Raw genomic sequence first — 25,935 nt, forward strand, 5'->3', positions numbered from 1 at the left:
GAGTAACATGTGAAAACATTTATGATTTGGTTTTACAATTACCACATGAAGAAGCAATATAATTTCCATTTCAGATACAAGCAACTGAGGCCCAGGAGAAAAAAAGAAATTAGAGCTAAAATTACACAAGTGTCTGACTTAAAATGTGGCCACCTTTTTCATATCACTTCAGCGCTTTAAGTGTGTACCTCACCGCTTTCAAGTAGGTCCTAAGATGACCTCTCCTTAAGTAGTTCAAACCACCGTCAAGAATCTCAGGCCAAGACACACATCGTGCTGGCGGGGAGCCACAGCCGCTGTCCGTCGGACTCCCGCCTGCCCCCAGCCCTCGGTCGGTACCGGGGCAGCGCTGTCGCGCCCGCAATCCCCGCTGCTCCCGGGGCTCCCGGCTTGCCGGCCGCCCGCAGGAACTGCCCTTCTCACCTCACAGAACCACAAAATTGTTAGGGTTGGAAGAGATCTCTGGAGGTCACAGAGTACAACCCCCTGCCAAAGCAGGGTCACCTACAGCAGGTGACACAGGAATGCATCCAGGTGGGTTTATGTCTCCAGAGAGGGAGACTCCACGACCACCCTGGGCAACTTGTTCCAGTGCCCTGCCACCTTCAACATAATGAAGTTATTCCTCACGTTGAGGTGGAACTTCTAGTGTTTTAGTTTATGGCCATTGCTCCTCGTCCTGTCGCCGGGCACCACCATAAAAAGTCTGGCGCCATCATCTTGGCACCTCCTTGCCCTCGTCGTGAGGCGAGGCAGACCTCGCACCCGCTCGCCGCAAGCCCCTTCTTCCCCTTAGCAGGAGGCCGCCCGGGCTCACCCCGCCCCGCTCGGTGCCGGCAGTGGCCGTCCCGGGCCGTCCCCACGAGGTGCCCGCGGCCGCAGAGCTGCTGCCCGGCGGGGGCCGCCAGGTACCTCCCCCCGCCACCGCCTCCTCCGCCCCCTTTTGTGGCGGTGCCAGGCGGCCGCCGGGTTTCCTGCTGACGCCGGAGAGCCGCGGATGGGCAGGAAAGGCCGCCTCTGCTCCCGCCTCGCCCCGCTCGCCCGGCCGGCAGAGGCGCGGAGCGGTGTCCGGGAGCAGCGCGGCTGAGAGGGCGCAGGTGCGGGGCGGGCCCGGGGGCCGGGCGGCCGCGCCGAGGAGAGGGCATCGGTCATGGCAGCCCCCGCTTCCTAAATGGTGCCGGCCGCCCCTCCGCCGCCGATGGCCGAAGCCTGGAGGCTGGAGGAGGACGAGGAGGAGCTGCGGGAGCTCGGCAGGAGGCACCGGAGGGTCGCGCTGAGCTCGGCGGCAGGTGAGGGGCTGGGGCGCGGCGGGCCGTGGCGTCGCTTGCTTTGGGCTGGCCCTGGCCCGCTCCCCGGGTCTGGATTCCTGTCGGGGGCTGGGCGGCGTTGGCGCTGCCGCCCCGAGGTGTGCCGGCCCCGGTGGCCTCGCCCGAAGGCAGCTCCGTTCAGCTCAGGTGCATCCGAGCCCAAGCGTGTGCCCGCGGGCCGTCCTCCCGAGGCGCAGCCCCAGAGCTGCTCCTGCTCCGAGCTGATCATAGAGTCGTAGCGTGGTTTGAGTCGGAAGGGGGCCTTGAAGATGGTCTAGTTCCAACCTCCCTGCCATGCGCCATCCAACCTGGCTTTGAGCACCTCCTTAAGCAGGTGCAGGGATGGGGCATCTACAGCTTCCATGGGCAACCTGTTCAGTGTCTCGCCACGCTGATGCTAACCTGGGCATGTGCTGGCCACCACAGACATGTCCAGTTGCATAGGCTGCCCTATTCAGGAAATTAAATGCCAATTTTTCTTCAGAGTACCAAGGTGGAGGAAGCTCTAGATATCGACGCTGTTTACATGTAGCCATTTCTATGTAGGTATGGACAGCAGGCCCTGGCAGACAGAAGGCAGGAACTGGTGCATACAAGAAGGCATGGAGCTTGGGAGTGAGCAGATTGATATGTATTTATAGAGAGACCTGGAGGTCGCAACAAGCTTTTATTTGAAATAGTGAACTGCAGTGGATCCTGGCAGCAATTGAAAGTATTTAATTCAGACTTTATTGTTGATTGAGGGGCAACACACATGTCACTTTTCTGTAGTCACTGAGGTGAGAACACAGCATTTATTTTTCTGTCGGTGTAAACTTCCCTCCAGAATGAATAATTTTCCTAAAGTCTGTTTCAAGGTAAAGTCTTAGCCACACCGCATAGTTAAAATTGAATTCCAAATATTCCAATTTTTAATAATTAGGATTCAACTCTGGCAATGTAGCACCTTCTACAATTTGGGTGGTTTTGCATCCATTTCAGCAACAAGAAATTGAGTGTCCCTTTGTAGATGACAAAAACACAGCAGCTTGAGGGATCACAGCGGAAAACTTGGAACAGGCAGGCGCTGTGTGGCTTCCAATGACCCAGGTTATGTCACTGCCTATCTGGGTAGGTGGAGGATTAGCAGGACCTTATTGAAACCACTGTGGTTTGGAATGTGTGCAGGGTTTCACCTTGTCTGGGGTAGAGTGCAAAAAAACCCAGTGTTGGTTCCTGTATGGTTTCCACTATGGTTCATGCTGCTGGTTATGGTACCTGTTTTCTAAAGGTGTTTCTTTCAGAGGTTTTTATTAGCAAAAAACACAGAGTTGGTTCTACAGTTTATATATGTATATAACCTTTGCCGCCTTCTTGTGGAACAAAGCTTGTTCCCAGGGTTTGTGTTTGGCACAATGCAATAATCAGTAATAAAAGGCTCATATTCTTTTTTCAGGTTTTATTAGTGTTTTGTCCTGACAACCACCCTTGGAAATGGGCCGGCACTTTATGTTTACTTTACTAGTGTAAAGTATGTGTGAATGAATAGCATTCTGCTTTAGCTGTCTCGCCTTCTTTCCATCTGTTTGCAAGACTACATGCTGGGAAAACAGCACAAGGACTCCTAGCAGAGTATTCTCAAGGCATCCATGAAGAATATCATCCAAGGTGGATGAGTTTGCTGTTCTTCCCTTACTTGGCCTTTATTTACATACTTTTATTTACAAACCTATTGAAAATAAGTGGGATTTTTTTGCATGTAATGTGCGGTTACACTGCCAGGATGGTAATATAAATAGGTGTTAAATAAGCCTGCTAGATATTTTTTATAGGGTTTAAGCAATGTAGTTGCACCTTAGCAGAACCGCCAATTTAAGCAGTTCAGTCTATTAAACTAATTGTGAATGCAAGGAAGTTAAAATTTCTGGTATGTTCAGCTTATACATGAAAATGCATAAGGGCAGTTGATCATCTTTGTCCTGCACGTGCAAGGCACGTATGCAAAGTGGTACTTGAAAGGTGAAAGTTCACAAACGCTTCTGACTTACTAAACACTCAGGCATGTAATTAGCACTGTTTTATTGGACAACTAGAGCACAGGAGGCTCTGGAACGAAGAAGTAGTATTTTCCCTTGAAGCTAGTCACAGTTGTGGTATGCCTCATGTTGTAGAATGAAGCCAGCTAAGCTAATCTAACAGCTTGCTGCTGCTCTAGAGGTGTGATCTCCATTGTGGATGTGCACTTCTGCTCTCTCTTGTGTGTCAGCTCTGCTGCTTGTCCAACTTGCTGGTGAGTGAAGTTGTGGCTTGGTGGCAGCCTGGGCTGATCTACTGGGTGGCTGCTGAGGCCTCTCTTGGAGACCTTGTGCTTGCTAGAACCCGCACCAACCTGTTCTGGTGCATTGGCCAAGCAGTAGGATATTTTTTTAGTTCTCTTCAGTGGATGGGAGCCTGCTGATTCAGCTCTCTGGAATGGTTTTGCACAGGTTTGGATGAATGTTGAAGCTGGCATAAGGGAAGGAGTAGGAACATGCAGCTGGAGGGAGGTAAGAGGCTATGCCAGCCAGAAGTTAGTTTGGCTTAGGTTGCTGTAAAACTGCAGCCTGAGAGCTATTAGAGACTTAGGCATGGATTTTTTATTTGGTTCACTGGGGGGTTGACGTGTTTGGGTTTTTTTGCTGCATTGAGTTGGGGGCCTTTCTGCTGGTTTAATGCTTGCTTAAGCACTAGGCAAGTGCCAGAGCTGATGGGAAAGCCACTGAAAACTTGGAGAGGTGAGCAGATGAGATGGTCAGAATCAATATTATCCATGGGTTAGTTGTAGATAGCCCAGGTGACTTGTCTGACTGCCTGTTTTTACCACACTACATGTCATGATTCCATGTCATGGAATTATTTTCTCTGAATTCAAGAAAGCTTTTTATTTAGCGTGTTCTGGAAAACCTGTGAGGAGATATTAAGTAGAGCAATTTGAGATTCTTCTAATGAAATGTTTTTCTGAGAAAACACTGATTGAATGATTTTTTTTTTAATATGTATAGGTTTTTTTAATGATAGGGAGGAGAACTACAGTATATTCTTTAAAAATTGAGAAGAATAAAAGTAGTTTCCTAGGTTTGTTGAAACTGAATCATATGATCATCTGCTGTGGGAAAGGAAGCCAGGCTTGTTGGAAACCCTTTAGGGTTTTTTACTGCAATTAAATAAGTAAAATAATGTGATCAGTTTCTACCTCCCTTGTGGCATATTTCTGTCACATACATTATTGTTCTGGAAAGTGATAGAGACCATAGGATGTTTACTGGATTTTTTTGGTTTAGAATGTTAGTATTTTTATTTAGTTTGTTTTTAATAAAGTGGAAACAAAAAGTTCCAAACAAACCAGAACAACAACAACAACAAACCCCACTAAAATCTTGTTTTTCCATAGACTTACAGGCTCTCTCCAGGCTAACTTAGAGCCTTAATGTGGTGTGCTTTCCTGTTTTCACTAGCTTTTTATTCTATGACTACTGACTAAAATAAGCAGACTTGCAGGAAAGTTTATAGTGAATATAGTAAATTTTAGTTATGAAATGCACTGGTTAATTATGTGTCCTTACTGCCACATTAGGGCTTAGTACCCCAATATTCTGAAGTTATCTAAAGTGCACAAGACATTTTTAACATATTCAGTATCTGCATAATTTCACTCTGAATTCTGAGCAGTGTTCCCTGAGAAAGTATAGCCCATTAGGGATGTGGATTTCTTTACTTAAAAATAAAATGAAATTGCCAAATATAGAAACCAATAATCAAATTTATTTGAGTTGATAATGAAGACCTATTGTGATTTGTACTTTAATGTGTGGTAAAAGTACATGTGGTCAATAGTACAAGGAAAGGCTTTGATTTAATTTAATATTGCTCTGTTTTACTTATCACAAATGCTTGTCTGTAGTTTGTTCCAACACAAATTTTGCATATGAGTTTTGCTATGCTGATTAAAACATCTCTGGGTCGTGTTTTGTTGTAGGGGGTTTTTTCCCATCTTCCTCTATTTCCATTTCTCCATAGTATTTCACATGTTTCCTGGAACCTTTTCAACTCTAGTGGGCAATTTTAGGTTATGAGTGAAATCATCTATTCTTGGTTCGTTGGCTGACTGAGTGCTTTAGGGGTTTTTTTTGCCAAAACAAGATCTGGTTCAGAGTTGGATCAATTCTTTCTGCTCCCACAACTCCCACATCAAACTGGTGCTGACTTGTTTTGAAGCTGAGAACAATGAGCTGTGTCCAATATAACAAATTAGGGTTGAATATGTCACTGCTCAGCATGCTGAGAGGTTATGGGGGTACATTTGTATAGTGTGTCTGGTGAAATTCAGTGAACATTAATTTGCAGGCATCATGGATTTTTAACTGATAAATGAAGAATCTAGTACAAGAATGCTCAGCAGTTGTTTTCATGTTAATGCAAAAATACGTGTTTGAGCTTAAGAAGTAAAGAGTAAGATGTTCTGAAATTCTTCAAAAATTCTTAAGTCTGAGACTGTTTTAGTGATGATGTCCTTTAGGATTCACTGGATCATAACAAGAACAGCTCAACCTTAGTCCTTCCCAAGGGGCACAGCGACCCTGGAGCAGAGAGAAAGCATAATTAGGAAAAGGGTGATTCTAAGAGTTCGTTGCTTAACTAAATCTTATATTTTAGAAGCGGAAAGATCTGCATCTTGCAGAACAGATGTCAGCATTGTTCAGCTGGAAACTTCTTTGCATGCCTGTGTCCTTCAGTGCTGATCTGAAAATTGTTCTGTTTGTCCACACCGAGTATAACCATTTATCCTCTTTTATTCAGAGAAGAAAAAAAAAATCCCGATAGAGTAGATCACCTGTCTTAAATAAATTCATGTAATCTACCTGTGATCTGCTACTCTGTCCATGTGTACACAAGAAGCCCTTAAAGAAAGGGTTGACAGGAGTGTTGGGGGGGGTGCCACTAGTAATTTCATTTATTTATTTATTGAATCATTTGCCTCACAAGTAGTAGAGTTGATTACCAGCTGAGCATCTCTTCCCTCTTCCTCCTAGGATTCAGTCTTTTGTTTTGGTAGTCCCAATGCAAACTCAAAGACTTCACTACTCAAAGACTTCACTTTTAATAACTGCTTGAGGCACCACCACAGTAAAATATTTAAAATCTAAAGAGCACAAATTATGTAATTCTTCTGTAATAATCTCTGACTGGTGCTGGTATGTTGTATCATGTAAGTATTGAGATTGGGCATTTTCCATATCTCACTGAAGTTAGTGCACACATTTCCACTATATTTCATAGTCTTTGACTGTAGCTTGCTTGAGGTAAATATAAATATTAACTAAAGCTTTTCTGGAAGTTGACTAACATAGCTTATATATGGAAATTCCCCAACACTGAAATTCAAGTGTACTGTTAGTGACAAGAAAAAAACCTGCTTGCAGTCACTTGGCCAAGAGTGTAGACTAAACCCCAAAGAATGTTGTGTCCTCTGAAGAAACAACCCTTCTGAAAATGAAGGCTGCTCTAAGGAAAATAACTGAATAAATTCTGACAGTCAACAGTGTGATTTACTAGCCAAGGAAACTGTAGAAGGACAACTGATAATAATAAGTATTATTATTAAGTGATGAAACGAACTTTCTCATTTAGGTTATAGCCAAAGCAAGGCACAGAAATGTATCCTTGCTTAAGGAGAGGTAGTTTGTAGCCAGAGAATGACCTATTGAATTATGATTGCCCAAAGATCATGCTGTTACCTGTGTTGAAAGCAATAATTTCCTGTCAAGGCAACAAATGATAAGTCAGGGTTGTTGCATAAAGAATAGGGATAGACAGCAAAGGGCAAAATGAGTCATAACCTCATTTTACCGAAGTGGTTCTTGTTTACAGATGGGAAAAATAATATTTGTAAATAAATTTGTCAATATTTGCTTTTGACCATGCAATGGTTTCTTTCACATGGGCTGCAAGAGACCAATCCACACACAAGAGTTGAGGTATTTGATTTATTCACAGTGCAGCACAGAAATCCACAAAGCCGGCACACCGATTATCAAACCTTTTCACTATTTATGCATTTTAGCAAGCGAAGGCATTAGTGTTTAGTGGCTTTAACTTACATAGTTCTCTCATTAATTAGTATTCTATTTCTATTGGTTAAATGACTCTCTTGTTTCTTATGCTGATTAGTCCACATGCTAAATCTTCTTTTGAGTAGATGGGTTTCTTGAGTCAGTGGCTGTGAGTCCGTGGTCCTGATCTCCCCCTGCCACAATTACCTTTTACTTAGTTAGCACGTTAGATTGATGAGTTGGCTTGCTTTGTTCCTCCTAATCTGGTTCCTGCTGGCCTTATCTTGGACATTCTGCCAAGTGTCCTTGCAGTCTATCAGTTCAGCATTCCGCTGTGATAGTTTCTCAAGTTTTGTACTCCTAAATTCCTCCTTTTTTTTTTTTTTCTTTTTCTGCAGCTGCAATTACTGAAGCAAGTTAAGCTGCAATTACTGAGATGTTAAATACAATTTATCTGTTTGGAAACCATACATCACCTTGATTTAAAATCTGTAAACAACAAAGCAGTGATGTTGACTCTCTCTCCATGAAAAGTTGATGTAGTTTTGTGTGTGTTGTTTCAGTCAGAATCTCATACAATGTGTGCCATATGAAATTCTATTTTTATAGCACTAAAGTAATTTGACATAAACTTCCTCTCTTGATGCTTATTGTCTATAATTAAATACAGCGCTTTACATTTAGCATGGTTTAGTTTCTTTGCTTTGATGATTCTGTGTTTGTGACCATGGAAGTACTGGCTGGAAGGGAGCTCTGGGGTCACCTAGTCCAGCCTCCTTCTTGAAGCAGGCCTGTTGCTGAGGCTAGATCCATCCAACCAAGGCTTTTTCTAGCTGTGTCTTGGAAGGTCATCCAAAAGAGGGGAATCCAAAAGAGGGTCATCCAAAAGAGGCAACGTGCTTCAGTCCTGCACTAACTCCTAATGAAAGAGTTTTTACTCACATTCAACCTGAACCTTCCAAGGCACAGTTGCAACAGTGCCCATTGCAATATTGTCCACTAACACCAGGAAGAGTTTGCATTTGTGATCTTTGTTACTACCCTACAGGTAGCTGTGTGCTGTGGTTAAGGTGTGCTTTGCCGCCTTTTTTCTGGAGTAAAGAAGTCTGGCCTCTTCAACCTTCTCATTGCACAGTCCTACCTTGCTTATTCAGGTTCTCAGTCTATACAAAAAATGTAGCGGAAGCCTTGTTTTCATTGCTGGTCAAGATTTTTTACTCCTCCTCTTGAAAAACAGTATGAACCAAAGGTACTGAAGCATTTCAACAGCAGATTTGGGAACACAACATATCATCTGTTGATCTGTGGTTTGTGCTTGGCAAGTATCCTTCCCTTCAGTGAAGGACAAAAATAAGTTTTGCAGGAAAGCGTAGATTTAGTGGTTGATGGCACATACCAAGAAAATTTACTTTTTTTCCCTCAACATTGTATGAATTTTGAAAGACACAGGATTTTATGTCTATCGGTATTTTTAAATTGACCATCTGATGTAGTGCTGTTACACTAATTGCTTCAGGTGGTGTTGTAAATCTGTAGAGATTTGTATGGATTGCATGTGTTATTCTAAAAACATCAGTTTGACATTCTGACATGAAAATTTAGAATCTTCTGACAAAAGTTAATGGAATTCTTAAAAAGATGCTTCAAAGATAAACTTAATTGGTTTATGAAGTCTTGCATGTGTTACAAATCAAATCTATCCCTACTTTCTATGGCTGTATTTGGGTGCAGCCTGAAGGGCTTCATTACAGCAAGGCTGAAAATGTTCACACTGTAGTAGAAGCTGAATGCAACAGATTTTATTGTTCATTTCCTTTCCTACTGCCTTTTTTTTTTTTCCCCTAAGCTTTTTAAGAGATCATAGTATTTGTTGTGTGGGGGTGTTACTACCTCAGTCAGCTTGTTCAGGCTTTTGGAAAAAATGTGATTGGATCAGAACATGCTAAAGATTTCACATTATTGACTTTGTCACTCCTCTAAGGGCACACCCTCAGCCTTTCAGAGCTGTGATAGTAGCTCATATGTGTCCCAGTGAACAAACTGAAGAAAACCAAGAATTTTATCATTTTCATGCCCTCAGGAACATCGTGCTGGGTCAGACAAAAGGTTCATCCCCTCAGGTAACCTGTTTCTTACAATTGCCTACAAATGTTTTCAGGAAAGTATGCAAGAAACACCTCCTAGGATTCAATTTTTACTTCCAAGAGAGATTCCTTCCCCTCTGCAGTCAATTTCTTAGCAAGTTCTTGAAGGCTGCATATAAAAGGCCTTGCTAAATTGTTGTCAGTGGATTTATCTTTTACAAATTCAATTCTGTTTTTGAATCCACTTAGACTTTTGGTCTTCAAATCTTGCATGGTAGTTAAGAAACACGATTATTCTATGTAAGAAATCAGTTACTACCTTTTACCTACCTTGGTTGGTATCTTTACTGGGTATTCATTGGTTCTGGAATTGTGATGATAAATTTCTGTTCTATATGCTGCTTTCGATATGGTCTTGAGCATGGTGATTTACTTCCTTATAACTTAGGAAAAACAGTGCTTGAAAATTTGCCTACAAAGGGATTTCTGATCCATTCTCCTTCTAGACAGAATATTGTATGCCTAAGAGAGGCCATTTGATTTTTTTTTCTTCACTTATAGTATTTTGATTTTATTTATAAGAGAGAAGCTAAAATTAATATAACTTGTTTTCTCAAGGTGATAAACTTGTATTCAGCATGCATTCCTTCTTACATTAAAACCTGAGTGCTCAGTATCACAGATCTATTCATGAAAATTGATTCAGGTTGTGCACATCTGTGCTAAATCATTTAAAAGAATTTTAAATGATGTTGTCTCATGCTGTTGGAGCGATGGGACATAAATATCTAGAAACAAGCTCAGCATTTTGATAACTTTCTCATAATAAATTGCTGCATCAGTGTGCTATATTCATTTTACGAATGCATTGTAAATTTAGGTATAGAAACTAATAGAAATGTGGGACTTGGGATCAAATTAGAAGTTTTAAAACTCTCTCCTTCTGCAGCATAGTGAAGTGCCACAGTTTAACTGATGGCAAATGCTGTAAGCTTGATCATTTGCCTTAAGCTGGCCAACCTTTGCCAAGTATGTCTGACTTAACAGCCAGTGAACTCCAGACTGGGATGATGAAGTTCACCTGAGGCTGGACACTGCTGTAGTCTACCACGGCCTTGACCTAGTTTAGACAGGTCAAGACAGTGCTTGGAAGAGTGTCACTACCAGCATGGAACACGTGTCACTGAACGATGAGGTGGGATAATGTTGTAGACCTCACGTATTCAGCACTCACGGGCCTAACTTCACGATGACAAAATCTGTTTTTTTCTGTGCTGGTGTGCAAAGCTTGCTGTAGATCACCAATATCATCTCTGGGAAATGCATGGTAGCAGCTACCACGACATCAGGCACACTTCATTTCTCCAATTACTGTCCACTGGCTTGATGTCGGTGGTTCCATTATCAAGAATTACTTAATTGAAGTGTGTCTTTTCGATATTTTGGCAGCATAGCAATGTAGAGGTACTTGTTAGTGTATTTACAGAAATTGGATGCCTCTGACAGGATCTGTAGGCCTTTTTGGTGAGTGCACAGAAGTGGGGAGAGGTCTAGGAGCACACGGGAGAAGAGGTATTTCTCCAAAGTACCAAAGAATTGCAACGGTTTCTGCCAGCATTACAAGAGTGCCCAGAAACCCTGGGCTTTTCTGTGGTAAATATGGGATTCTTTGTTTTGAGCGTTTCTGGATGCTTATAGCTTTGCCATCCTTTTGCTTGGTCATTTTAAGTTGCCATATGATTTCTGAAGCCTCTCATTGAACAGTATGGAAGCTGCTTTGTGTTACCATGAATAGCAACTGAATGGATGGATTTGTGTTTAGAAGACTGATGACAAGATGCACTAGCCCCATGTCAGGGCTAAAAGCGACTAAAAAATTACTTTTGTAATAGCTGCTTTTTCTACTCTGTATTTTTGAGAGGTCGGGAGGAGAAGGAAGTACAATTGCCAAACATTTGAAAAAAATGGGTGAGAAAGCTCTGTGAAATACTGTAATTTCTCAGAAGCCCAGAAGTAGGTGCAATCAGCTTTGTCTACAGTACAAGGGCCACATGTGAAGAATAAAAGGTGTATGTATATGAGTGGTTGTTTAAAAGGCATTTCTTAGAATTGTGACTTACAGCTTTCTTTTTGTACACAGAGAGAATTCAGCACTTTTATTATGATTTGTATGTGTTTTGTAAATTGTGTTGAATCCAACCATGTTTTCAATTTTTAAATGAAAAATAATACACCAAGCTGTGTGTTGTGAACCATGAACCATACTTATTTTTGCTGTGCATGCTTGAACTTGCTACCAAGTGGTATAAAAGCCCAGTGCTTTTATAAAACCCCAGGAAGGGTTGCCTGCCTCTCTTTGATCACAGCTGGTGCTGTTTCTGTTCTGTGACTTGCTGTTTCCTTGTTGTCCCTTTCTTTTTTTCCTTCCTGTCTTCCCCTTTTATAAAACATTGTTATTTTCTGGTTTGGAACTTGGAAGGATATGTTTCACATAGGTTAGGCAAGTGGGCCTGTGCTAAGAAGGTAATGACACTGGTGTCCAGTGGCTGCATCCTTCTGGACACAACAGATGTGGCTACAGAGGGATCAGATGGACTGCACAGATGGGCCTTCTGCATGAAGTGAGATCATGGTGCAAGGAATCCAGCTGTGCATAGGGACTCCTGGTCAGGCTGGTCCTTCAGGACCGAAGGGCACGTGTATGCAGATTTACATGCACACATTAGGCCAGTAAAGAAGGACTCTGAGGTACCTTGAAGGGGATTTGGTAGTTGTTTAACACTTACCTTGAAGTAGATGTGGATAAACTCATTGCACACCTCAGTAAAATGTCTTCAGAATGCCAGGTGACTCACTACTTAAAAAATTGAATGCTGATCACTACATTATTTAATAATATGGATTAAAACATTACTTGCTTCAATAATAGGGAAGTGCTGGGCTTCCTTTTCTGTGGAATACTAGCTTAGAGTTGCACAACTTAAGTGTGTACTCAAAGCTGATGGATGAGGGTTATCTCAGATTGCAACAATTTGTTGGTATATGACAACATTATTAAACAAATCAATGTGTTGCGCCTTCACATTAATCCCTTTTATGATGTTTCTAGATCTTTTAGTCTTTGATGATTAAAGTGCAGGAGACCATTTTGGGAGTAATCCATTTTATAGTATGCATGCAATGCATGTGAGAAGCAATTGTTAAATTCAGTTTCTCAGAATTTTTCTGTTGAGCAGAATTACCAATGTCACTGGAGGAAGAATATTTTGTTAGTAGGCTAATTTCAAATGCACTTCCCTAGAAAATTAGTACTTGTAAAAAAATCGTTGAGGTTTAAGACTGTTCTCATTAGGTGCCTTTATGTGAACTGGGTAAACAGTTTGGGGATTCTTTTACCATAAAAACTGACAAAGGACCACAAAATATTCTGAGAAAAAGGTGTTGAGTACTTCAGTGGTATCTTAAGAGAAGTAAATACTGTTATTTGCCTGGTACATTTCTTCTTTTTTTAGAGTTGTTGGGTTTTTTATGGTTGAGTGTTTTACAATCCTTTATTTTAGTATGTAATTTTCTTTCTCTCTGTGTTGTTTCATCCCCCCAGTCTCCAAACTTCTGCCAAAGTGCAGACTTATGCACTTACTTACACTCACTATAATGTCTGATTTCTAAATTGGAAGCAATATCACCTTTATTCTGTCAGTGCCTTCACAGGATAAAATAAGAAAAAAAAAAAAAAAGAAAAAAAAAAGGAATTTTCTTGATTGTTTTAAAGCTGAATTAGTTTCCCATGATATGGAAATGGGACTATCTTCTGAATTGCTATGCAATCTAATTGCTATTGTGAATCCATGTGTCACTCACATTGAATATGACTTCTAAATGCTTAGTGCATAAGATTATACTGGAAACTTTCTTTGTTGAGGTTTGCCATCTCAAGAGGAAAAACATATTGTTTCAGATTAGCAAATTCAGAAAATTTTTAATCTGGATTATCTCAGTTGCTTAGAGCATATGCTAGCAATGCCAAGGTTGTGGGTTCAATCCCTGTGTGGGCCATTCACTTAGAAGTTGGACTCGATCCTTGTGGGTCCCTTCCAACTCAGAATATGGGACGGGATTGTTGGGTTGGCAAGGTGGAAGGGAAGGGTGACATTATCAGTGTTTTACATCCAAGAATAAATGTTCTTACTATAAAGCATAATAGATGCAAAGTCTGTCTTTTGAAACTAGCAAGGTAGGGTGTGTGATTATCTGAATCGCATACAACGAAGGGTCTTTCCACAACACCTAGTTTTGTACTGTATAATCAAGGAAATTGTTTAAATGGTGGAAATTATAGCCCCTACAGTCATAGCCTCAAATTATCCTCCCTGTGGCCAGGAGTGCACATGTTTAGGAAACTGTTGTTCAACAGAAAAAGAATCCAAAACAAATGCCCTATGGAAAACTTAAAGAAAATGATTCTTTTTGTTATTTTTAGAAGGCCTTTTATCATTATTATCTTAATCATTCCATAGCAATATTTCTCTGTGGGCGTCTTCAGTCTCCTAGCATGGAAGGTGCCCCTAATTTGTGTGCTAAGGGGGATGTTGTGACAGGGAAGTGTACCTGCACACAGGTGTTCAAAGCTGGAGGCTCTTTTGCAGCTGGATGTGCTGGTCCTCAAGCAGAGCAAACCCCTGAGGAGCAAAATAATTGAATAAATTTGTGTCTTGCATGTAGTGTATGAATGTTTATAAGATGGTCTGTTAATACAGTGTCAGAAGCACAAGCTTATTCACACATGTCTAACTGTAAGACTGAGCTCTGTGGTCTAGCTGAGGAATATGCAGAATTATGCTAAATGTCTGATTTGGGAAGAGAAAGATAGTACAGTGCTCTTGAAAGATAATTTCCTTTTACTGGCAATGCTAGCAACAACAGAGAAATATTTTTTTAGAAATGTAGATCTAACATTTCTGGAATGCATAGAGAAGAGTGTATTTAGTGGTTATAAATTTTTTTGTCTATCAAAAAGTTGAGTCAATTAGTATTTTCCTCATGAAAGTATAAAAAAAATTAAGTAGCAGGGCTTGTCCAGAGTAGCTTCTGCTGTGATTTTGGTGGTGTGCAGATACCCATGTCTGCTTGTACTTGCTGTACATAATCTAAGAATTACATTGCACTGATCAGCTGGGAGATCTTTCATGAAGATATGGGGATTTGTAATTTCACGGGTTACTAATTTCTTGAAAAAAGAGCTTTAGAAACAACTGTATCCTGAATTTCCCTCTTAAACAACTGTGGTAGAAGGCACAAGTGTGATAACATGTATATACTGGGTGTATTTGATTGCTTGTATACTTCGTTTGTCATCTGTGGCTTGAGAACAAGCCTGGTTCCCGCTGCTGAGTTTGGTCTAGGTTCTTACAGCATAAACCTTTTTGAGAAGTGGTGAGACCTCACACAGTCTGTTTCCTTTCTCTTTTGTTTCTGCATCAGCCCCTTCTTACACTGGCACATAGGTTCACACTGATGCATGCACACTTTTGCTGTTGCAATGCAGGAGTAATGTGGGAGCAAGAATGAGGGTGTGGAAATTCGGAGTCACAAAACCAAATCAACAGTAAATGTAGCGCTGGCAAATGTGACCTCTGCTGTCCGGTAAATTCCTTTTTTCCTTATATGTTGTACAAGTGCACATAAGGCTTTAAAGGTGATCATAATTTATATTTAATCTCTTTAGAAAGTTAAAGAATATAGTCTTTGGATAATTGTATGCTTTATGATGGTCAGTAGGTTTCAAAGTTAAATACTCTAATGCAGAGGTTCAGTGTGTTCTCAGGTATGTGTTGGGGTCTGCCTTCAGCCGTCTCTCAAGGGTAGAAAAAAGCATTACTTCACGTATAAAAAACTGCAGGAATGTTTTGTGCTTGCAGACTCAGTTACTGTTTAGCATTAAAACTGACAGACTTGTATCATTTCATGGGGGGGAATTATAAAGTTTTTTCCCCTGCAATGTACTGCTGTGGAATTCAACAGCATACTGCAGAATTTAAAGCAAGTATAAAAACGATCTGTGTTTGCAATTATAAACTTTGAGTGTGTCCTGGTTCTGTGGCCTTTTGTAGTAAACTGTACATAAACTAAATTTAAAAAGTTTCTTCCAGGCCTCTCATTAATCTCTCCTTGGGCTTTCTGCCTATTAAACAACCGATAAGGGACTCTACTGTTAAAATACTAAAATACATAAACAAATGTTCAGTTTTATGGGTTTTGTTGTATAGCTGTCGCTAATAAAATGGAACAAAATTTATAGTAGATTCCATACAGTGGAATCAATTTGCACTGTTCTGACTCCTTACTTGAGAGTGCTGAAAAGAAGGAAGAGTTGCTGTGAGCCACAATGTGCCTTAACAGGACAGAAGACAAAAAGGTGACAGTATCAGTGAAAGTTTCTGCTTGTCTCAGTGCAAATAAATCAAAGAGCTTTGAAAGCCCTGCACAAATGCAGGATCTTTTACCCAGAAAATGTGCATTGAGTTTGAGCGAGGGCCCTATCTACATTGATAATTTGAAATAGAAATTCGGGGCTCTTGATCTAATGTAGGTGCACGGCGGGGACTGTTGCACTGTTTAGCTGTGATCACCTGGGTCTAGGTGCATGTTACTGAAATAGTGGTCGGAGCCATCACATTTCTGCATGATGGGTTGTAAAGCTGCTGCATCAGTCTTAGCATCTGGGTTTGTTAAGGCCTGGAAGTTTTCAAAGCTCCTTGGGGATTGATGCATTCAGATTAGGTAGGGCAGGTTGTGTAGCCTCTTGCAACATTCGCCTATTCTGAGAATACAAGTGCTCTGTGTATTTTAGTGTTGCCATCACTGCTTAAGAACCCACAATTCCTGTTACTTGGTTTATCTAGAGGTTTGCCATTGTTACAGTAGCATCTCATGCTACAGCATGTACAGCATGTACAGCATTTCATTGTGAAACCACTGCTGTACCATCAGGGGCTAAAAACTATGGAGGTGGAGACAGCTGTTCTAACTATATGTCTTCCTGAAGAGTGTTACAGTGTTCTGCCTCCTCTGCTGACTGCTCAATTCAAGAGCCATAATTAAGCTGGAAAATACAATATTTCCCAGAAATGGGAATGGTATGTGCCCCCCTTTGCTCCCTTCATGCAATTCAGCTTCTAAAAAAGATCAGGAAGTTACCAACCTTGGTAGGTAATTGCATTGGAGGTTCCCCAGTAGCTTTGCAGTTTTGATGTGGCAAAATGTGTGTTAACTTTCCACTCATTTTTCAACAGCATTTTATGTTTATAATTAAATTTTTTTCTAGTGAGAGCACACTTTTCAGTTGAAGTCACTCTTAGCAACAAGATACTTTGAAGAAGCTTGCAAAATAAACAGAGAAAAACAATGACTGTTTCGTGTGAGTTGCCTTTTTCCTTTTCTGTGCTTGTCTTCCAGACACAAGAGTTATTACCTTAGGAGATATCATTTTCTGCATTGGTGGTCTTTTTGGCAAAAACTTCAGTTGTTCCCACTTTATGGAGCAACTGAAATAATGTTGATTCACTTGTTTTTCTCCTGATGGTTATGTTTATGTTTTCCTTGAGAAGAAAAACTGTTCTATCGTATTAAAAGCAAACGACAAAAGAAAATAGTTTTCCCATGCTTGAAGGGTAAGAGAATCACCAGTCAAAGAAACCTGAACCTTTCTAAAAGCAACTGAAACATGGCATTTCTGTCTGCTGCTCAACCTCTGAATGCTGAAAAAAGGCATAAGGTGTCCATGCTATTGATGAAATACATGCAGCACGATTTTTTAAGTAAACTCTAGATTTGCCAAACAACTGTGGTATGAATAGCAGATCTTTGTGCCCTGATGTTATCTTTGATTCTTCTGCAGTGCTTAGAATTTGGCGACAGTCCTCCCGACCTCAGCCAGGAGTCTCTAACTTCTTCCATCTCATCTGTTCCACCTGCTCCTTGACTTCTTGTATTTTTTCCTGCTGCTGAACAAGGATAATATATTTCTCCTGCAATGGCTGTATTTGCATAAGGGCAGCAAAGGTTTTGTAAACAGTCGATGTTAATATGAAGAGGAGAGAATCTTTAAGAATGGTCTGCGGGAGGGTGGAGCATGGTCAGGTCTTATGGATTGAGAGAATTCAGGTGTCTGGCTATGCACAATGTGGATTGGAGGGCAGATAGAAAAAACTTCATTAACCAAAACTTAGAATTTTACAATCCAGTTCTGTAGCTTGTGAGTACTAGCTGCTAGGAATTCCTAGCCTATTTTACTACAGCTACATACACAGTAAGGAATTATATTGCTTTTAGCAACAGAAGGATAGAGAATACTTTCTGGTGTCTGACTGTCCTGTTTGTTCATTGTGCGTGCTAGTCCAGCAACATCCAGTGTTTGCTCTAATCTAACGTGTGGTTTTGGCTTCCAGAGTTTAGAACTGAAGGATATACTGTATTCTGCTAGAAAGACATCATGTCCCATAATGTTTTATAACAATTTATGTCTTTGATATAGAGGAAAATCTGTAGTTCAGGATTTAATTTTCAGATCTTTGCAACTATATGATCTTAGTGATTATTTCTGTTAGATTATGAAAAGATTTCTCAGTTATTGAAGTAACATGTATAAAGAGAATCAGCTGTGGGTGAGCACTTTTGAGACTCAACTTTTCCAAGCCAAAAATTTACCTACAGAATGGAGAGAGAAAATCTGCACGTGTGTGTGTTTAAGTGTAACATATATGTGTCTATGTATTAAAAGAAAAAAAAAAGATTTGCCTGTTTCTTCTAGGCTTTCATATTCGAGAGATTCTGGAGTGTGTGTCATTACTCGGCACTTGTACCTAATGCCAAAGCAGCATCTAGAATTGCAACATTTACAGAATCACAGAATCAGTTAGGTTGGACAAGACCTCTGGGATCATCAAGTCCAACCTCTGACCAAACATCACCATGTCAACTAGTCCGACGCACTTAGTGCCGCGTCCAGTCTTTCCTAAAACACCTCCAGGGACGGTGACTCCACCACCTAATTGACTCCAAGCACCTAATTGAAAGATTGAGCTCTTTGAGTCTCTTCTTACACTTGATATTAAAACAGATTTAAAAGATTCAGTTCACAATAACCTTAAACAGGTGCAGGTTTTATTTCTAAGTGCTGTTTGCTTGTAGGTATACAATTTGTTCTTTTCAATACGACCAAATGTGTGTGTGGGTGGTGTGCTCTCACTAAGCTTAGCAGTAAATAAAATGTGTAAAAACAAATGTAATATTGAAATGTTGAAACAGGAATGAAAACAAAAGGGAAAAGGGAATTGCATTGGTTTCCTGAATGAGCAGGTTGCAGCAGTGGTGGATCTGCCGACTGGACAAGGTCTGGGGGGAGAGCTCCCAGGAGCTGTGCTTATATATGCACTGACCCTGTTACTTCCTTCCCACTGGTTTATTCACACAATCTTTTTAGAAGTGGGAAGGCTTTGTCTGAATGCTGTTAGATTGTGGCTGCCTACAGAGCAGGGAACACTGATAACAAGCAACATGTGGCAAGCACGTTTCAGTAGTAAGTCCTGTCTCATTTTTTTCAGTACTCCCAGGTAAGGGGTTACGTGGTAAGGCTGGAAAAGGCCTTTCTGTGTGCGTTTGAACAACTGTTGGCACAACTCTGGTTTGAGCTATACCAGAGCTATACCATGGTGTTTCTAGCTACCAGAGTTGCACATGGTGTAATGCAATGGATATTGCTGTGGGTCAGAAAACAAAATAAGTTATACACTGTGTGGCTATGATGGCTCAATAGGAGCACTTATGGATGGAAGAAGTTTTAGCACTGTTGGCGTGCAATAATTTTTTACCACTTTCATGAAAACAATCAAATGAGCACTTAAAGCTTGGAGAGGAAAATATTTCTTTTATACATGAGATAATGCACAAACAAATGTGTGCTATCAAGAGAACAAATTTTATTTCAAATATAGAGCTTTAAGGTTGAAAATAAAATATACGAGGGTGAAAATATTTTTAGGAAGACACTCTTCTGTATAGACAGGCTTTTCAGTGAAGCATTTACTAGCACATGAAAAATAGCTTTCTGTTTAAAAATACACACAGATTGAGTTAGAAGCAAAATTGCCATGGTCAGTGGAGGTTGTATGTAGCTGTAAGAATTTCCTTCTACTTACGTAGTGGATCTTTCTATAATAAAAGTTTAAACCCTCCTCTAATTTTGGAATATATGTATTTTATATGTATAATATATGTATTTTAGTCAGACAGCAATCTCAGTTCTTTCAGGTAGTTGAAAAGTCATGCAGTAAGAGATATTCTGGACTTAAAATATAACAGATAATACGTGAATTCTGATATCACAACATTGTGGTTATTTTGTTATGCTTTTATGATAATCTTAACTCTTAGGAGAAGTATTTTATACTTTCTTTGCCTATTGAAGCTTTTTATTTGTGCAATTAAGCTTCTTGAAATACAGGATAAACAAAACCCTTTCTAAAAACACAGAAAGATTCAGTATCTGGAACCCCCAGAAGTTGAAGAGTTAATGGTGGGGCTGCACTGGATTCACTGTATTTGCAGATGTTGCTGCAACCAACTGCTGATTTTTCTCCCATCCTGTCAGGGAACTCTGCCAGCTGTGATTCATGGAATGATTTTTTTGCGCTGAGTAATCTGTGGTTTTTCTTTTTTCCTCTTTCCTCTCCCTTATTTTTACCCTAAACTAAAGCCCTATTCATTTCAGCTAAAGGGAGGGGAGGCATCCAAATCATTAATACAAAACATTAAATACACGGTGTTTTGAGTGGAGGAATTTTACCAAACATTAAACTTGCAGTAATTTTACTTGGTCTTAGGCAGACTAGTCCAGTGTGGAAAAACAGTTTTATAACAGAATCAGCTTTTGGTTTTACTAGTCATATGGCTTTACAGTTCTTATAAGACTTCTGTACTAGTATTGCTAAAGAACATCCAACTTCTGTGCTGATATTATGCCTCCTTTTTCACAGATCGCTCAGAAAGAAATAAACCAGACTGCCGCTCTTCAGGGTAAGAACCATATTTCTGTATTTATTCTTCTCTTTCTTTTTTTTCCCCTTATTTTTTTTTCCTTTTATGGGATGACCTAGGAGATTGGCCAGAAAAATAAAAATGCCATTCTTCTACTTCTCTGTTTTGGTAACAATAATGCAATGCCAAAATAATTTTGTGTTGAAGATAATTGTTTTATATTCCTTATGGGCAATTTTACAAGAAATTAACAGGACTTACTATATTGTAATTGTGTGTACTTAAAATTCAAAGGCTTGTTTATGTATCATGCACAGGGTTGTTCGCTAAAGCTGTGGTTTAAAAAAAGAAGCCCTCGTGACTTTTGCTTCTTTGAACTATTTGCTTCTGTAGCAAGGAAAGTAATTCTTGGTTCAGTCAAGAATAGCAATCTTATTATTTATTCCATTAACTCTGATCCCATCATACCTAAGATTTCAAAACTGAGAGAAACAAATGAAAGAGTATTAAATAGAACAGACACACATACACATAAACATTTTGTGTTTATTTAGAATCTTCATCAGCAGTTGTCATGGACTTCTAAGCTATTGATTTGTGAGGCCATACTTTCCCTTAAGCTTCTGAATATTCTGTAGTTCTTTGCATCCTCTCATTTTTAAAAAAATCCCTTTCTCTTCTGCCATATTTTCAAACTCTCTCTCTGTCAATTCTCCACTGGGGAATGGGATCTCATCCATATTATGTGGTGGATAATGAGATTTTAATGAAGTGATAGAGCAGACGAGCTAACACTGGCTCTCCTGCTCCTTTGTGAAAAGTCTTTCCAAAAAATGCTGCTGGTGTCCAGCCTTCTGACATAACCTGACCTGTTCATCTGATTTTTACAGTCTAAATTTTTCTTTTTTATTAACAGTTTTACAGTACAGTGGTGTAGCTTTTGTAGCTGGAAGAACAGTCGAAACTGTAGCCTCTTCTTATAGCACAGTTGATGTGTTGTATCTACCATGTGATGTGATGCAGGAGAGGATGCTTCTCCCTTCCCTCCCCTATCTGCCCAGAAGTGTAGTTGATTCCAGCAGTGTCTTTAAATTGCAGGGGAGTGTTACCTTTGTCTTTGATTACTTACATCTACTTAAAACCTCAGTCACTGCATGTCCTGGTTTCCTTTTATGCTTAAAAGTACTTCACTTTTTTTCTTAAAATGATGCAGCTACATTACACGTTTGAACTTCTGTTAGATCATGTCATATTACAATAATGTCAAATAAATCCAAATCATTATCAAAAGGAAATTTAATTTTATCAAAATTTTTAGTTTGTGGTTGAAACAGCTTTAATCTCTTCCCCTTTCATCTGTCTGGTCCTTCTTGCCGGTACCTTTTTGGAGTATATTTTAGAGCTTCGAATTTGGAACCAAAAGCAAAGTAAAAGTTCCTGTTTTTTCTGTGGAATTGCAGTTTCAAATGCCCTGACAATAAAACACTTCACTAAGTTGTCTGGGCTACAGACTCCAAATTCTCAGGTGTAAAGCACAGAGAAGTTAACAGTATGTAATATAAGTTGCTCATAATGTTGAGAAAAATGCAGTCTTTCATTCCTGTCAGTGGCACGTGTGCTTTCTGACCATAGCTATGTATCTTCTACCCACTTCTCAATCTCACTGGCTGTCTGTGATAGCTGTGCTTTCCTGGATGAGCTATGAGGAAGAAAAGCCATTGTTTAAAGGGAAGCATGGCTTTGTGCACGTCTCATTGCTGTTTCTATACTGGAACAGGAACAACCTGCCTTATTTAGGTTATGTACTCTGCTAATTGATACTGCTACACTCTGTGGTCCATCTGTCATTAGAGTTGGAGCATAATTCTGTGGTGACAAATTGCTGGGTGAGCTTCTTATCCCCAGTCTGGCCATATCATACCTAGGAAAAGAGCTGCAGCTGCATAAGACCAGATGTAAGAACCGAGAGAAAATTAAGTTGTGAAGTATGCAAGATTGAAGTGCAAGACTGAAGTTGAAGTGCAAAGCACACTTCTCTTGTAACATGGGCAGCATTTCAGAGTTATTTGAGTTCCAGTGGGGACAGTTTTATGCCATTTTGTGATGAGCTACTACACTCATGACACTTTCTTCTCTGGGAGCAGTTCATGACTAGTGAAAGAGATAATACAGTGGTTCAGAGGCATCTTGTCTACTTTTTCCTTAAACTGTATGTTGTGGGATCCATATCTAAAAAACACAATATACATCTCTCTCATGATCCAGAGTGGAACCACCAACTCTTCCTCATGCATTGTAAGATTAAATTTTGGTCTGCAATATGATCATCTTAATAAAAAGATCACATAACATTACTTTTTGTGATTTTGAGGGTCTAAAGCTTGTCCTTTCCAACTTCTTGTTCTCATGTATTTCTGTGACCATGTATTTCTAAATCTAGCTTGTGCTTGAGTCTTTGCAGTATTAAGATTGAAGAGATCATGCAATGAAACAGAAACAGTTCTAAAACACAGCTTGGACATAGTTAATTTGCAGTGAAAAGCATATAAAAACCCTGTTCTAGACACAACAGTATATAAATGGTCATTTATATAGTTACTCCTTTTGTAGGAGTATTTTTATAGCAGTGTCAGGAACTCTGAAAAATATTCTGGCCTATCAAATGTTTGTATGGGAGAAATGCTACAGAAAGGGAGAGCGTTCTGAGTGGTGATATGGGGATCTGGCATGGCACTGGGAAGAAATTTAGGAGTGGATGAACCAAAGACCATAGATAATGGTTTGAAAGGAGGGAAACAGATACTAGGGAATACTTAGAAAATGTGTGTTATTACACTATCTTTTGCCTGTTTTGGCAACTACCAACCATGCGCCATTCAGGATTGTTTAGATAAAGCAAGGAGTAGCAGAACAGGACCTGGGAATATCTGTTTCATGTACTGCTCTGTGTTGGTTTTTTTGTGAAATATTAGCACATTATTAAGATCAAAACAGATGTTCCCTGAATAAATAATACCTATCGCTATGTTACATTTTTAGCAAGAGACATTTAGTTTCATGACCTAATATTACCCATTCTTCAATTGCTATATTTCAGACAGTGTTAAAATATATCTCTACTGGCAACAGTGGTCTGTAACTATAATTAGTTCTTGATTTTACTGTCAGGTCACACAAGTACTTTTGGCTCTGATAGCTTCAGGTCATGCACTGTTGTAACACGGGTCAGTTAGGTCAAAAGAAGTAGATCCTTTATTCCTCTAAATGTTTTCAAACTGAAAATTATGATAGTCATACAATAGAGGATTCAGGCATCTACGTATTTGCAGTTAATCCCTGAACATGAGTAAAGCTCATAGAAGAAATTGGATAAATTTTATTATGCTTTTTTTTTCCCTTTTGAATAAGGATTATGGGTCAAAAAATCCTGAAACATGGTCTTCTAATATGATATAATTCATTTTAGTTGCCTTGACCTTGGACATGAGAGGATGAAGGTAGCTAACCACTGCAACAATTTATTGAGAGATTTAGTAGGATATCAATCATTTGAAGTCAAGTAAGGGATTTTGACTTTTAGAATACCAGAGCCTACTGTGAAAAATAGGGAGGGGGATGAAAGCAATAGGTTCACTTCTAGGAATAGATTATGGGTTTTACTGGCATATAGTCTGTCTGCTGACTGTAATATGCTAAAGTTCTTTTACAGATGGTTGCCTTCATTTGATCGAACTAAATTGAGCTTTTTTATTTAAAATACATCAAATCAACTATACAAATAGGCACAACTCTTTTGTTCCTTTATAAAGAAGCACTTGAAGTGTCTGATCAAAGGGACTACAGATCCCTTTAGTGAGGATCTGGTAAATCAAGCAATCATTTTTATGAATGGTTTTCTGTATCTGACTTTTATTTTAGTTGTTTGTTTGTTTGTTTAATGTAGCAGAATTCTATTAGTGAAAGCTCTGGATTTCTAGTCCTCAGCTATATAATGTTGATCTTGTGAAATTGTGTTTCATAAATATTACAGTAACTGACTATATCTTAAGAATGTGTTTGCCCAGATCATCTGTGAAGCCTGAAAGATGCCCTTTAATTAAGATCTTAAGCCTTTAACAGAGCGTGAAAGGAGTCTTAAAGCACTGGCCTGAGAACAGTGGAACTGTCCTCGCTATATAATTAACCAGTGTGCTTTTACAAATCAATATGCTATTGAGCTCTTGAGAAAACAGTAACAGGATTTTCTATGTTATAATCATTATGGTCAGTCATTTAGTAATTTCATAGAATCATAGAATATCTTGAGTGAGAAAAGACCTGCGAGGATCATCAGGGTCCAACTACTGGCCCTGCAGAGGAGACTCCAAGAATCACACCATGTACCTGGGAGTATTGTCCAGATGCTTGAACTCTGTCAAACTTGGTGCTGTGACCACTTCCCTGGGGAGCCTGTTCCAGTGCCCAACCACCCTCTGGTTGAAGAACCTTTTCTTAGTATCAGACATAAACCTCCCCTGACACAACTTCAGGCCACTCCATGGAGTTCTGTCAATGATCACCACAGAGAAGAGATCAGTACCTGCCCCTTTGCTTCCCCTCATAAGGAAGTTGTAGCCTGTGATGAGGTCTCCCCTCAATCTCCTCCAGGCTGAACAAGTCGAAGTGCCCTCAGTATCTCCTCATATGGCTTCTCCTCCAGAGCCTTCACCATCTTTGTTGCCCTCCTTTGGACACTTTCTAAGAGCTTAATATCTTTCTTATATTGTGGCACCCAAAACTGCACACAGTATTCAAAGTGAGGCTGCCCCAGTGCAGAGCAGAGCAGAGCAGGACAATCCCCTCCCTTGACTGGCTGGTGATGCTTTGCCTGATGCCCCTCAGGACACAGTTGGCTCTCCTGGCTGCCGGGGCACTGCTGACTCATATTCAACTTGTCATCGACCAGGACCCCCAGGTCCCATTCTGTGGGGCTGTTCCCCAGTCTGCACGTATGTCCAGGGTTGCCCTGTCCCAGGTGCAGAATCCAGCACTTTTCCCTTGTTGAACTTCATATGGTTGATGACTGCCCAGTCCTCTGATTTGATGAGATCTCTCTGCAGGGCCTCGCTGCCTTCAAGGGAGTCAACAGCTCCTCCCAGTTTTGTGTCATCTGCAGACTTGCTCAGTGTCCCTTCCAGTGTTGTGTCCAAGTCATTTGTGAAGATGTTGAAGAGCTCAGGAATGGAACCCTGTGGAACCGCACTAGTGACAGTTTCCAGTCTGATGTTCCCCCATTCATTATTACCCTCTGTGCTTGACCCACGAGCCAGTTGCTCACCCACCACATGATGTGTTTATCCAGCTGTGCTGGATGTTTTGTCCAGAAGGATACAGTGAGAGCCAGTATCGAAAGCTTTACTGAAATCCCAAAAGATTACCTCAACTGGCTTCCTAGGTGCTTCC

The 25,935-nt window shown here is 40.3% G+C and overlaps 1 protein-coding gene across 5 annotated transcripts in view; it reads left to right on the plus strand.

Annotated features, from left to right (window-relative positions):
• The first annotated feature begins 984 nt into the window (after positions 1-984).
• SH3D19 (SH3 domain containing 19) overlaps positions 985-25,935 on the plus strand; it is an 86,669-nt gene continuing 61,718 nt past the window's right edge. Inside the window, exons 1-2 of one of the 5 annotated variants that reach the window (XM_032686170.1) lie at positions 985-1,289; positions 20,493-20,532. In XM_032686170.1, coding sequence (XP_032542061.1) covers positions 1,172-1,289; positions 20,493-20,532 — 158 coding nt within the window. In that variant the 5' untranslated portion in view covers positions 985-1,171. Of the gene's footprint in view, positions 1,290-20,373; positions 20,533-25,935 lie in introns of those variants that run through there. The other 4 variants (XM_032686172.1, XM_032686175.1, XM_032686173.1 and 1 more) reach the window with 4 other exon arrangements.

This window comes from Chiroxiphia lanceolata, chromosome 4 (genome assembly GCF_009829145.1).
Source record: "Chiroxiphia lanceolata isolate bChiLan1 chromosome 4, bChiLan1.pri, whole genome shotgun sequence".
NCBI lineage: Eukaryota > Metazoa > Chordata > Aves > Passeriformes > Pipridae > Chiroxiphia > Chiroxiphia lanceolata.